At 37.3% G+C, this 14675-nt stretch overlaps 1 protein-coding gene across 1 annotated transcript; it reads left to right on the top strand.

Annotated features, from left to right (window-relative positions):
* Positions 1–3001: 3001 nt before the first annotated feature.
* CLEC9A (C-type lectin domain containing 9A) lies at positions 3002–13960 on the top strand. Its single transcript, XM_004006876.5, has 6 exons — positions 3002–3125; positions 5675–5755; positions 9156–9302; positions 11373–11524; positions 12644–12765; positions 13382–13960. Exons 1-6 carry the CDS (start codon positions 3035–3037, stop codon positions 13512–13514), a joined length of 726 nt encoding a protein of 241 aa, XP_004006925.4. The 5' UTR covers positions 3002–3034; the 3' UTR covers positions 13515–13960.
* Positions 13961–14675: the final 715 nt, after the last annotated feature.

Genomic DNA, 14675 nt, shown 5'->3' with positions numbered 1-14675 from the left:
AGTAACATACTAATCTTTGGTTAAGAGAGCCCAGTGCTTTTCCCAAAGTGACTTATCAGAGAATATACCATATTGGGAATAAACTAGATCTTTCTGAGCCTGATATTTAGTGAGGATGAAATTCGAGAGCCCCTGGAAATTAATGTCTGTCACTGAAGTTCCATTTCTTCATTCCTGACATGACTCTTAATGCATATTTTTTTAATGTTTATTGTTTCTTCCTCTTTGTCACCTCAAGATAGAAACTGCCCCATTGAAAAAGACTGAAGGAAGTTAAGTCACATTATTTTTTATGTCAGAATCTCAGGTCACATAAAAATCATATGAAATACTTGGAGAATTTGCTGAATATTTTCCTTTTGCTTCTAGAGATGCTCTTGGTCCCATCCTAGACCTTGGGAGGCAGAACTCAAATATACAGCAATATCTGGAAAAACTTGGCCTCTGATTTCCAGTTAATTCAACTTTGGGGAAGTACTAGCAATGTTCATGGGGTGAAAGGGGAGAATGGTCCTGGTGTTTATTCCACTGGCTTTCTCCTACCATGCTGTGGTTTGGCAAAGCCTGCACATTCTATATCTTGGGCCATGATCTTATCAGATAGGTCACAAAGTTCCAACAAACATCCTTTCCTTACCCTTTCAGGCCCAGGGGTGATAATAACTCACCAATGCATATTTAACCATCCCTTTTTGGATCCCTTGTTGCTGTGGTTGTTCAGCCACTAAATCATGTCTGACTCTTTGAGACCCATGAACTGCAGCACTCCAGGCTTCCCTGCCCTTCACTATCTCCCTGAGTTTGCTCAAACTCATGTCCATTGAGTCAGTGATGCCATCCAACCATCTCATCCTCTGTTGCCCTCTTCTCCTCTTGCCCTCAATCTTTTCCAAGATCAGGGTCTTTTCCAATGAGTCCCTTAATCCTTCCCAAAACTTTATAAAAGTGTCCTTGTTAAATGCCCTCAGATGACCCCTGGAGTGTGCCGTTTGATTTCTTCTGTTACAGAAATCAATGATTGATCCAGTGAGACACTGAAACAAAAGAGAATTTTGCAGATAGTTGGGATTTGCAGACTGTAAATTACTAAGATATGACTTTTGACCACAAGGACAAATGGCCAATATACGAATGATGATTAAAGTATCAAGTTTCTCAATACCAATACTGTAGTCACAGGATGTGGCAGAAACCACCCTCCATCCATTAAATAATTCATGCTTCCCTTCTACAGGGAAATTACTACAGAAATCTTGCCAGCCAGGCAAAAATTATGTTGATCTGGCCCAACCTTTAGAACCAAACACGGACATTATTAGTGGATGTGAATGTGATACCCAGTACTTCAAGGTCATGGCTTTTAAGAAACGGTTGTAGATTTTCCAGCTTCTCCTTTTCTATCCAATGGCTAGAAGTAGACAGTTTAATCACTCACAAGACAGAAGGAGCAGCGCTACATTCAGGAGACAGCTACCCATTAACTAGGATTTGTCGTTGTTCAATCACTAAGTTGTGTCCAACTCTTTGTGACTCCATGGACTGCAGTAACCAGGCTCCTCTGTCCATTGGGTTTTTCAGGTAAGAATACTGGAGTGGGTTGCCATTTACTTCTGCAGGGGATCTTCCAGGATGAGGGGTCAAACCCACATTGGCAAGTGGGTTCTTTACCACTAAGTCACCTGGGAAACCCATTAACCAGGATTACTGGAGCTAAAATTGTTACAGGGGACAATTTATTCCACTTGATTCTGTTATCTTTTACTTTAATTTTTGCTTCCTGTTGCTTTGTTCACTAAAAAGATACCTTTTATTTTTCAAGGATAATGTATTCTTTCTCTCTGTTTTTTTCCCCCTTTGCTGAATTTTTAAAAATATTTTTAAATTTTTTACAATGTTGTGTTGGTTTCTGCCATACAACAATGCCAATCAGCCATAATTATACATACATCCCCTCATTCCCTAGCCTCCCTCCCTTCCACAGGGAAACAACTGAAATAGCACAACAGTAAATGCATATGTTAGCATTATTGAGTCTAAGATTAAAATAGCAATGATCAAAGACAACAAAAATAAAGGATACTGTTCACACATAATAACCTGCCTTGGGGAACACTGTCCCTATGCCTAAATGTTAAACCAAAATACCTTTGTTTGGGACCCTGTCCACCTGTGGATGGCTACAGGAAGGAAGAAATTAACACATCCCCCATGCTCACTCCGCAGAGACAGGCCATTCCAGGAAATATTTGTAAGATTGATGGCCTTTTTCATTTTACCTCCTCATCCCCATCCCATCTAGTCTATAAAAGAATCTGGTATTAAGTCCCCATAAGATGGTTATTTTGAGACATTTGTCTGCCATCTTCTCCTATTCATTGCCTCAATACTTCATCTCTCATTTAATTGGCCTGTTGTGTGGTGAGCAGAGTGAGCTTGGACTAGGTAACAAAATGTTATGTAAATGAGAAATAAACTTTGTGTTAATACTTATTTTGAGGTTTACTTGTCACAACACCTCAACTAACATATAATGTGTACATTTATTTTAGAGATTAAATCCCTTTCCAGCTTCTTTGTTTAATGATGTACAGTAATGTACAACTCTTTCCATACTGGTTTGCCCAACGTGAGTTATCCTCATTCTTTGCTATCAAGGTCATCCTCATCTTCATATTCTATCCCAAATATAAGCTCATTCTCTGTCCTTTTCATCTTGACAGTAATCCAGTACTATCACCTTCAACATCTGCTACATTGTAGAAACCAGAGCAATAATGTATTCTGTAACTGGCCTTATTGGTTTAGTTTCTTTCTCATTTCCTTCTTTACCAAGTTATGCTTTGGCTAAAACTTCATAAACTTCTACTTTCTGGATGAAGATGCATCTATTCTATTCCTTAAACTCTACATGTTTTCCCAGGGGCGTGAAAAGGTAGCTAATTTCAGTTCTTGCATTAATCTGTTCCTGACTACAAAAGGAGAATTTGTCTCAGCCTCTCATGTGGACTGCCTTATCCATCAAAGCATCCCAGACATGCAAGAGGATGAAACATACACCTCTCTTCAGTGGGATACTCCAACATCAAACCCTTATCAGAGACATCTGTCTTCCACCAAAAATTCAGGTAACCAGTTATAACTATTTACACTAAGACCTTGTGGCTTATGGGTTTTCTTTTTTCCTGTTCTATGATGAGCCCCAGGTGATATTTATAATCTGAAATAACCCACTTATAAGTATAATAATATGCATAACATGCTAATATTAAAAATGAAATAAAGTGGAGGAGAAGTAGAGGACTTGACAAATATGTAGTACATTGGGTTTCTCTCTCTCTCTCCCTCTCTCTCTCTGTTGCTGAAAAGACAAAGAATTCCTGGATTTGGAAAATAAGTGAAAGAACTCACATATTTTGTGTAATTTTAGCCCTTCCCTGGTGGCTCAGAGGTTAAAGCGTCTGCCACCAATGCAGGAGACCTGGGTTCAATCCCTGGGTCAGGAAGATCCCCTGGAGAAGGAAATGGCAACCCAATCCAGTACTCTTGCCTGGAAAATCCCATGGACTGAGAAGCCTGGTGGGCTGCAGTCCACGGGGTCACAGAGTCGGACACGGCTGAGTGATTTTACTTACTTACTTAAAAAACATCCTGTAAATTATCTGATAAATACTAAGAAATAAAAGAGAAAACATAGGTTGAGAAAAGTGGCAAACATTCATCAGCCTGGGTTAGTTCTGTCTTTAATATAAAATATTTATATCAATTTTCTTTTGTTTAGGTAATAAATTACCACAGACTTAGGAGCATAATACAACATAGCTTTATTTTCTTACAGTCTTAGAGATCAGAAGTCCAAAATGGATTCTGCTGGATTGAAACCAAGGTGTCTTGGGTCTACCTTCCATAGAGAGGCTCTAGGGGAGGGGTCCCCAAGTTCTAGGAACTAATGACTGGTGATTTGAACTGGAGCTGATGCAATAATAATAGAAATAAGTGCACAACAAATATAATACACTTGAATCATCCCAAAACCATCCCCACCTTCTTGGTCCATGGAAAAACTGTTTTCCATGAAACCAGTCCCTGGTGCCAAAAGGTTGGGAAACAGTGCTCTAGGGGAAAAACCATTCCCTGTCTTCTCCAGTTTCTAGAGTTGCATCCTTGCTTTCCTGAACCTGTGGCTCCTTTCCAATCTTCAGCTACAGTGGTACATCTTCAAATGTGTCTTGGCTTCCTTTGTTATATGGCAGTCTCTTCCTCTTATCTATGTCTCACTTATAAGGGCCAGATAAAACAGGATGATCTTCCCATTCAAAGATCCTTTACTTAATTATACATTTAAAGTCTCCTTCTCCTCATAAGGAAATATTTATCCGTTCCAGAGATTAGAACATAGGCATTTGGGGCATTTTGGGCAGAGTCATTATTCAGCCTACATCATTATCCAGAGATAAATTGTATGCTTTTTTCTCTCACTAACATTAAGAATATGACAAATCACTCATTCATTTTCCCTCCCCGAATTGTTGCAAAATTGTCTTTAAAAATGTTCCTTATCCAAAATCATGTATTCAAAGGGAAATACCTTTGAATCAATCATGCTCAAATGACTCTGACCAGAGATGAGGAAATTGGAGACAGCTTTTCTAAATTAATTCATTTATTTATTGTTTATTTTGGGGGGCTGCACTGGGTCTTCCTTGCTGCACATGCACTTTGTCTGGTTGTGACACGTGGGAGCTATTTTCCTGTTGCGATGTGTGGGCTTCTCATTGCAGTGGTTTCTCTTGTGGAGCACAGGCTCTGGAGCACAGGCTCAGTAGTTGCAGTGCAGGAGTTCATTTGCTCCGTGTCATGTGGGATCTTTCCAGACCAGGGATCGAACCTGTGTCTCCTTTATTGGCAAGAAGAGTCTTAACCACTTAAAGTGAAAGTGTTAGTAGTTCAGTCGTGTTTGACTCTTTGAAACCCCATAGATTATAGCCCACCAGGCTCCTCTGTCCATGGAGTTCTCCAGGCAAGAATACTGGAGGGGTTGTTGTTCCCTTCTCCAGGAGATCTTCCTGACCCAGCAATCGAACCTGGGCCTCCCGCATTGCAGGCAGATTCTTTGTCTCTGAACCACCAGGGAAGCCCTCTGAACCACTAGACTCCCAAGAAGTCCTGGAAACAGCCCTTTTGCTGTCAAAAATTAAAGCCTACTGCCTAGTTTGCCATCATCTCTAAAAGACTGTTGGAAGAGAATACATCTAACAAGTTACTGAGCTGGTGGTGTCATACAAGGATAAGAGAAGTATATTGTGAAAGCTGTCCAAGCTGGCATTTTTCCAAATTATGGCTTGCATTTCAAAGAGTTTGAGTTCACCTTTTCCTGTTATACACAATTACAATGTTACCTCCTCATTTTACGCAGTTTAGTCCTTTCCTGTCGATTGAGGGCAGGAGGGGAAGGGGACAACAGAGGATGAGATGGCTGGATGGCATCACCAACTCGATGGACATGGGTTTGGGTGGACTCCGGGAGTTGGTGATGGACAGGGAGGCCTGGCATGCTGCGGTTCATGGGGTTGCAAAGAGTCAGACTCACGACTGAGCAACTGAACTGAACTGAACTGACTCACTTCTTTCCCCTACTTTCTCTAAATCAATTTCATTCCTTCTATTCCTTGTTTAGGAGTATGGTGTCTTGTGACGGTGACCTTATGTATTTTCTGCATTGGCTCATTAGCAACCTCCATTTTCTTGGGCATCAAATGTAAGTATAAAAAGATATCTTCAAAATAATCTATATAGATAGATAGGTTGCTTACTACATGTAGCATTACATAGACGTATGCATATCATTTTAACTGGAACTTCATAACTTATAAATGGATAAATAAATCAACTAGAAACACCTAAATGGATATAAATTATATAAAATAATGACTTCCTTATTTAAGTTATGGAACATCCATTAGCTATAACTCTCTAAAGCACTCAGATGCCACTGATAACTTTTAATATTCAATGGCAAGCTGTTTAACTCAAATCTAATACCATAGGTCTCTATGGGAAAAATGATGCAAATAATTGCTTATATTATGATCCCATTTATGAATTATGTTAATATGCCAAAGCATGCAATTTGAAGGTTTTCAGTACTATGCTCTTCCTTTTCTAATATACATTTGTTCTAAATTATATAGATCATTTTATTATGAACTTTTCAGTTTATACTAGACAAGGTACAATTTAGTATGTTTAAGGTAAATGTGAGGACATTATTTGGGCCAATATTTTGCCACATTTCTTTTTTTTTTTTTTTCAGTTCAAAGTGAAAACATGCTTTTATATATAACAAATGAATTTTATATAAAGTGTAACAATTACAGAAGCACAGGTTCCAGAAAAAAGACCAAGAACCTTTATTGTCACTTATGCTAGCACAAAGAAATATGCTTAGAAAGACAGTGATGAAGAGCAATTGTCTAGATAATTCTTATGTCTTGTATGCCTTGGCAAATCGTTTCTCCAACTAGGAGGAATTAGCTGGTGATGAATTAGTTGCTGTAGCAAATGAATAGAACCCAGGAGGAAGTCATGGAAACTTCTAATTTATAGCCAAATCAAAAAGAAGTCATGCTAACCTGGGAATCTACTACTTGCATTGGCCTCTGAGGTGGGGAGCAGTCTTTGGGACTGAGCTCTTAACCTCGGGATACTGATGCTATTTCCAGGAAGATAGTGTCAGAATTAAATTAAATTATAGGACACCCAATTGGTGGTGTAGAGCAGGGCAAGGGGGTGGGGTGGAATGGGGACAATGCATTTGGTGAACGGAAGTGTCAGAAGTGTGAGTGTGGTAGTGGTGTAAAAGTCAAGGCGATTCAAGCCTATGCAATTTGCATCAGGATACATGGAACGTAATTTGGAAATATCTAACGCAATGTAAATGCACAAAACCTTGACCTATTCACTTATCTTACAAATGTACTTGCACATATGTGAAACTATGTATAACTAAGGTTCCTCATTAGAGTATTTCTTTCTACAATAACAGAAGATTACAAATAGTGTAAAAGTCAATGAAGCATTATTAAAATAAATCATGCTATATTCATACCATAGAATCCAATATAAAAAAGAATGAGAATGAATGAAGAATACCAATATGTCAAAAATACATTTTAAGTGATCAAATGAAAACTGAAAAACCATGTAAAAAGATTGTTATCATTTGTGTAAAGAAGATTGAGGGAACTTTATATTCATTTGCATGTAAATTTCAGAACACCTCTGGAAGAATAAAAAATAGATTGATAAATCTGAGTGCATTAAAGGGCTAGAATTGAGTGGGTAAGGAAACAGGGATGGCAAAGAGCTTTTTTGTTGTACATCCTTTGTAGCTTTTAAAAAAAATTAATTGGAATATAGTTGCTTTACAATGTTGTATTAGTTTCTGCTGTACTGTGAAGTGAATCAGTTATATGTATCCATATTTCCCTTCTTTTTTAGATTTCCTTCCCTTTTAGGTCACGACAGAGCACTGAGTAGAGATCCCTGTGTTATACAGCAGGTTCTAATTAGTTATTTATTTCATACATTGTAGTATATATATGTCAACCCTAATCTCCCAATCCATCCCAAGTCCCCCTCCCCTTTAGTATCCATAAGTTTGTTCTCTGTATCTGTGTCTCTATTTCCACTTTGTACATAAGTTCATCTGTATCATTTTTCTAGATTCCACATATAAGTAATATTATATGATACTTGTTTTTCTCTTTCTGACTTATTTCACTTTGTGTGACAGTCTCTAGGTCTATCTATGTCTCTGCAAATGACACTATTTCATTCCTTTTTTTGGCTGAATAATATTCCATTGTATATATCTTATCCATTCCTCTGTTGATGGACATTTAGGTTGCTTCCACATCCTGGCTATTATAAATAGGGCTGCAATGAACATTTGGGTGCATGTGTCTTTTTGAATTATGGTTTTCTCTGAGTATGTGCCAAGTAGTGGGATTGCTAGGTCATATAGTAGTTCTATTTTTAGTTTTTTAAGGAACCTCCACACTGTTCTCCATAGCGACTGTATCAATTTACATTCCCACAAACACTACAGGAGGGTTCCCATTTATCTACATCTTCTCCAGCATTTATTGTTTGTAGATTTTTTAGTGATGGCAAAACTATAGAATACTGATGAAAGAAAGAAATCAAAGATGACACCAAGAGATAGACAGATATACCATGTTCTTAGACTGGAAAAATCAATATTGTGAAATAGTTGTACTACTCAAAACAATTTACATATTCAATGCAATTCTTATCAAATTAGCAAGGGCATTTTTCACATGATTAGAAAAAATTACAATTTGTATCGAAATACAAAAGACTCTAAGTAGCCAAAGCAATCTTGAGAAAGAAAAATGGAGCTGGAGGAATCAGACTCCCTGACTTCAGACTATACTACAAAGCTTCAGTCATCAGTGCAGTATGGTACGGGCAAAAAAACAGAAATATAGATCAATGGATAGAAAGCCCAGGGATAAACCCATGAACCTATAGTCACCTAATCTACGACAAAGGAGGCAAAAATATACACTAGAGAAAAGGCAGCCTCTTCAATAAGTAGCATTGGGAAAACCAGACAGCTATGTAAAAGAATGAAATAAGAGCATTCTCTAACACTGCACACAAAAATAAACTCAAAATGGATTAAAGACCTAAATGTAAGGCTGAACAATGTAAAACTTAGAGGAAGCATAGGCAAGAACACCCTTTGACATAAACCACCAGATCGTTTTTAACCCACCTTCTAGAGTAGTGAAAATAAAAACAAAAACAAACAGAGGAGACTTAAAAGCTTTTGCACAGCAAAGAAAGACATAAATGAGACTAAAAGGCAACCCTAAGAATGGGAGAAAATATTTGCAAATCAAGCAACCAATAGGCGATTGATCTTCAAAATATACAAATAGTTCATGTAGCTCAATATCAAAAAGTGAACAACACAATAAAAAAAGAATGAGCAGAACACCTAAATAAACATCTTTTGTAGCTTTTATTCACAAATATAATGAGTAATATGTAGTTCTCTTCAGTCTGCTTTGAAGGTTTATTTTGTTATGTGTCAGTATTTTATCAGGAATGGTTGTTATTGTTTAAAGTGTTTCAGATGTCCACTGCTATAATGCAGCAGCAAGAAAAACTCATCCAACAGGAGAGAGCACTGCTCAACTTCTCACAGTGGAAGAGAAACCCCAACCTACAGATGACATATTGCCAAACCTTAATGCAGAAGTCTTTCAGTTCAGGTAATTGATATAAAGTCAATTTTCACTGTGCAGATACCAATGTATACACCAGTTCCTCAAAACAACAACAGCAAAACAAAAAACCCACAGCAACGCATATTTCTCTGTAAATTATAGTCAGGATTTCATAAAAAAATAGGAGAGAGATACTTTTGATCTGCTCTTTACTTCAGTGTCATTTATACATACATCAATGCTAAGTCACTTCAGTGGTGTCCAGCTCTTTGTGACTGTATGGACTGTAGCCCGCCAGGCTCCTCTGTCCACGGAATTCTCCAGGCAAGAATACTGGAGTGGGTTGCCAATCCCTCCTCCAGGGGATCTTCCTGATTCAGGGATGGAACTCACTTCTTCTGCATCTCTTGCATTGTAGGCTGATTCTCTACCACTAATACCACCTGGGAAGCCCACATTACATTAATAGTATGTGGAAAATACTGAGGTTCCAAGAAATAGAAAAAAAGGAAAATATACAGTCAAACGTCAAAATGTAATGAGTGAGATGAGTAGGTAAGATTAAACAAAAAAAGCAGCATTTTATGTTTTATCCAATCATTCAAATTTGTGTATATCTCCAGCATTCTTGCCTGGAGAATTCTATGGACAGAGGCGCCCTGGTGAGCTGCAGCCCGTGGGTTCACAAAGAGTCGGGTACAACTGAACACACACTCTTACACCTATACATAAAATTTAGAAAATTAACTTCTCTGTTGTGGCTATCATTTTAGTAATTGTCAATAAGCCAGATAGTTCCTTCTAATTGAGATTCAGTCAAGTAAATGTTTAAAAAAATACAATGTTTTACGAACTGCTGAAAGCATGGATTAGGCCCACCTCTGAATCATCAACTTTAATCAGCGTTGTTATTGTTTAGTCGCTCAGTCACATGATCGCTTAAATCAGTGACAAAATCCATTTTGGAGATTAATTCAAATCCAGCATGTTCTCAGCCTTTCAACTGCCACTGTCAGCACTGCTTATGCTATAACTTTAATAACACTCAGGATACTGATTAGAGTCGTTCTCAAGGATAGTGAAGAAGAGCCCTAAATAATTTGACATCTGGGCCATGGAAACTGATAATGAACTATTCGTGACCCTACGTAGAAGGCTTTTCCCTGGAGACTACACTTCTGGAAGTATGAGAGTCTTTCCTTCTATAAAATTGTGCTAGAAACACTTGGTCAAAGTGCTGATCTTTGGTTCCCCTTTTACACATCTGAGCATCCTTCTTTCATGAATACATTTTTTCTTAAGATAAGTTCTATAAAACTGGTGAAACGTTAAGACTTACTTCTTAGTTATATCAAAGTCCTAAATTAAACGTATTGGTCACTTGTTCAATTTTTCCTCACCTACATATTTTAAAATCACTCCTCAAGGTGCACTCTTTGTTATTTCCACTATATGAGAAACATTTTCATGCTTGACTCTCAGAATTTAAACATCAACTTGAGGCTTACCACTCTACTCACCTAATGGCTCATTACATTCTCAGTTAAATTGGGCCAATAATATTAATGGACACAAAACAATAAGCAAATAAGTGAAGATTATAAATGATGTAAATTAAAAGGAGGAAAGATATCTAAAAATAGAATAATCAGATCAATTATTATAGAAGAGAAACAATCCGGGAAAATATTCCCAAATTAAATTTATCTTAAACTCTTAGAGACCTATTGCATTTGGAAGTAATTGTACAAATCTTACTGTATTTAGGTTCAAAGGAGGTTAAATTGCTGAGAACTGCATCATATGAGCCATTGAGTTAAAGCAGGGGTCCCCAACCTATGGGATCTAATGTCTGATGATCTGAGCTGCAGCTGATGTAATAATAATAAAAATAAAGTGTATAATAAATGTAATGTGCTTGAATCACACTGAAACCATGCCTCACTCCCAGGTCCATGGAAAAATTGCCTTCCAGGAAACTGATCCCTGGTGCAAAAAAAGTTGGGGATCATTGGAAAAAATTCAGCTTCACTGGGAATAATACAAGGGGTTCTTTTGCAGAGGTGTGCTACCAATATTTTTACAATAACTTTAATGAAATGTTTATATTTGAAGCCTATAACTGCAGCCCTTGTCCAAACAACTGGATTCAGAATGGAGAAAGTTGTTACTATGTCTTTGAAAGCTGGAAATTTTGGCACACTAGTAGAGAGGATTGTTGGAAGAAGGGATCTGATCTTCTGCAAATAGAGAGCAAAGAAGAAATGGTAAACACTGCTTTATGATTTCATATCATTCTGAAAATACCTATGAAATGAAAAGACTGATTCTCATAGTATTCCTTAATACTCTGTAACAATGGTATATTTGTTGGGAAAAAAAAGTTTCAATATTCAAAGTAGGAATTGGCATGCCTTGTTTTCCTTTTAATTGGAGAAACAAAATACAGGATGGTTATTCAGAAATCAGGGAGAATATGTTAGTTCTATGTTTTTTGTTACTCAAAAAGGGAGGGAACAAGAGAAATTCCATTTTGTAACTGCTAATCCACTCCCAGATACGCACACATTATGATTGTATATATGTTTAATTTGTTTTAAATTTGAAGTTTCAATACTTTAGGGAGGTAAACTAAACTATAACAATTATATAATTATCATGAAAAGTAGAAGTACAAAAAGTGAGGTGACATCATGAAATGGAGAGACCTGTGAAAATACACATTTGCTAAATGAACTGTTTAATTGACATTAAACCTAGTTTACTAATATTTTAATGAGTAAGATGCTTCCTTGAAATCGTTATACCCATAAATTATGTGTGAAGTAGAAAGCACAGTTACACATTTCTGACTTTATCAAAAATGTATATCTGCCATATTCAGTAATTAGTCAAAGCTCATTTTTATAAGAATAATAGAACAATTTGTTAAAGATATGTAATAAACCAAAGCAACTTGGACTAGCTAATGACAGTTATGGGTTTGCACTATTTTTCTGTGCAAATTAAGTAACAAAAATTAGAAGTATTTATTCCCACAAAATATGCCTGCAGTTAATTGCTGCTGGACTCTTCTAAACTATTTCTCACACTGATGTATCCTGGAAAAGACATATATATACTATCTGCCAAATTCTGAATCCATTAAAATTATTTTGACATCAGATGCCTATTTGTTTCATAGTTTTTAACACCACCTTGATCATTTAGCAATAAAAGGGAAAGTATACTTTCTTTAAAGTCTCTCTCTTTCCAGCCTTCAAGTTCCAATTACCTTTGTAGAGGCAAAATATCACACTTCTATTTCATGGTAGTTTATTAGCTTTTTGTTTATTTTGGAGTACCACTCCAACCTTGGTTCACTGTTCAAGTCTTGTTTCTTATAGGACTTTATCACGGGCAGCCTGAAGAAGATCAAAAGAAACTATGATTACTGGGTAGGACTGTCACAGAACGGGTCCAACCAACCTTGGCTTTGGCAGGATGGCTCCTCTCCTTCCGCTGACCTGTAAGTCTCTAAGGGAAATGTTCCAAGAATTAGACACAGGTGGGAAATTAGCCATTAATTTTATCTTATACCTTACATTTCCTCCAGGAGACATGATGAGCATGATAATTTCATAGGCTTGATTGGAATCCAAGCCAAGATAAAGAGTAGCTACGTGGCTTCTAAATCTTTCTCCTTCTCAGCCCCAGGCGAGCACATTCACATCAAAATCTGAAAGTCTGAATGAATGATATTATGTGATTATCAAGTACATTTCCTTTGTATCATTGAATGGAGAGAGTGCTAATTAAGTAATTCCCATAGTAAGATTTCAGAAAGAACTGGGGAGACTGGTCATCCGTGCCTTCATATTTTGAATATTAAGAGTCAGAAAAAGAGATTTGAAATTAGAGCCTATCTTTCTGTATTCAAGCATTTTAAAAAATATGCTGCCCATTGAAATAATATTTGCACATTTTATTTTGAGAAAATAGCTGTGTTATTGAAGAAGGAGAGGAAAACTACCACAAGAGGGTGCCATATTAAAACAAAAAGCTGTGCATCTCTCATTTTATTGCCCAAAGAACATCTCCTTAAGCCCACACCTAACCTCAGATATACTGACTTGCCGCTCCAGGTTGCCAAGACAGGGACCCCAGCCAACCGATCAAGCCTGTGGATACCTCAGAGACAATGACCTTTCTTCTGCTAACTGCAGCGTTTGGAAATATTTCATCTGTGAGAAGTATGCACTAAGATCTTCTACCTGAAAGAAATTTTGCTTAAAGTGATCACTCCATTATGATCATATTTGCAATAGATCCTTCAAAAACCTGTAATAATGAGCCTAAGGGCCAGCACAGAACTAAACCAGTGCAAGGGCTGTAAAACCAGCTACCTGGGACACAAAACCTATCTTGCCTTTACGCTTGGTAATATTCCTCAATGCTTTCCATATGTTTCTTTGACACTGCTCAAATTACTTACCAAGAATAAAATTGGTTTAGAGCAACAGAAGACAAAACTGTAAAGAATGGAGAACAAGCTGAAGAAAAATCATTTCCATTTGTCATTTTTTTCCTCTCTCTCTATTTTTTTTTAATTTAGAGTGACTATAAACTCTACAGAAAAATCAATAAATCACTGGTGAGATGATGCGATTTTAGCTAACCAATACCCTTTTCAATAAATGAATAAATGTGACCTTTCAAACTCACTGTTTGCAAAATCTTTCTATGCATTTACTGGGCTTGCCAGGCATTATGTTATCAGACTGGTAGGATGGGAAGACAGTGACACGGATTTTCAAATTGGAAGGAAGATATGCTGCTATCTTCTGCCTATAAGACAAAATCATTTTTAGGACTGCAGAATTTTACTGGAGAGAAGAACAACCAGAGCTACATGTATGTGGAAGGAATAGTCAGGCTGGCATAGCAGTATCCAGTAAGGAAGAGCTGGCTGATTCATGTTGTTGTATGGCAGAAATCAACACAACACTGTAAAACAATTATCCTTCAATTAAAAATAAATTTTTTAAAAACTGCAAAAATAGAACTGTGATCTTCCTTTGCCGGGACCCAGCGTGAGGAATTCCACCCGTGACAAGGTCATGCGGCAAGAGCTCTGATGGCAAGGCTAATCAGACCTCAGGTTTTCCCCCTGGAATTTCCTGAGCATCCACCCCTCAAAAAATAAGAATCTGCCTGCTTTTCCACTCTTCTAATATTCTCTGGAAAAAGTCAGCTCAGGGCTTTAGTCTTCTGCATTTGAAAGGGATGTTTCAGTTAACCGCCTCTGATTGCTCTCTAGCTTGCCTAACAGGTTCCCCGGACCTCTTACAGCTTGTGAATTGCTTACAGCCCCACAACCGTGAGAGGCACAAAGCTTGAAAGCATCTTGAGGTACAGAGCGTTTTCTAAAGAGTTAAA

Source organism: Ovis aries, chromosome 3 (genome assembly GCF_016772045.2).
Source record: "Ovis aries strain OAR_USU_Benz2616 breed Rambouillet chromosome 3, ARS-UI_Ramb_v3.0, whole genome shotgun sequence".
Classification (NCBI taxonomy): Eukaryota; Metazoa; Chordata; class Mammalia; order Artiodactyla; family Bovidae; genus Ovis; species Ovis aries.
This window is presented reverse-complemented; position numbering and strand designations above follow the sequence as displayed.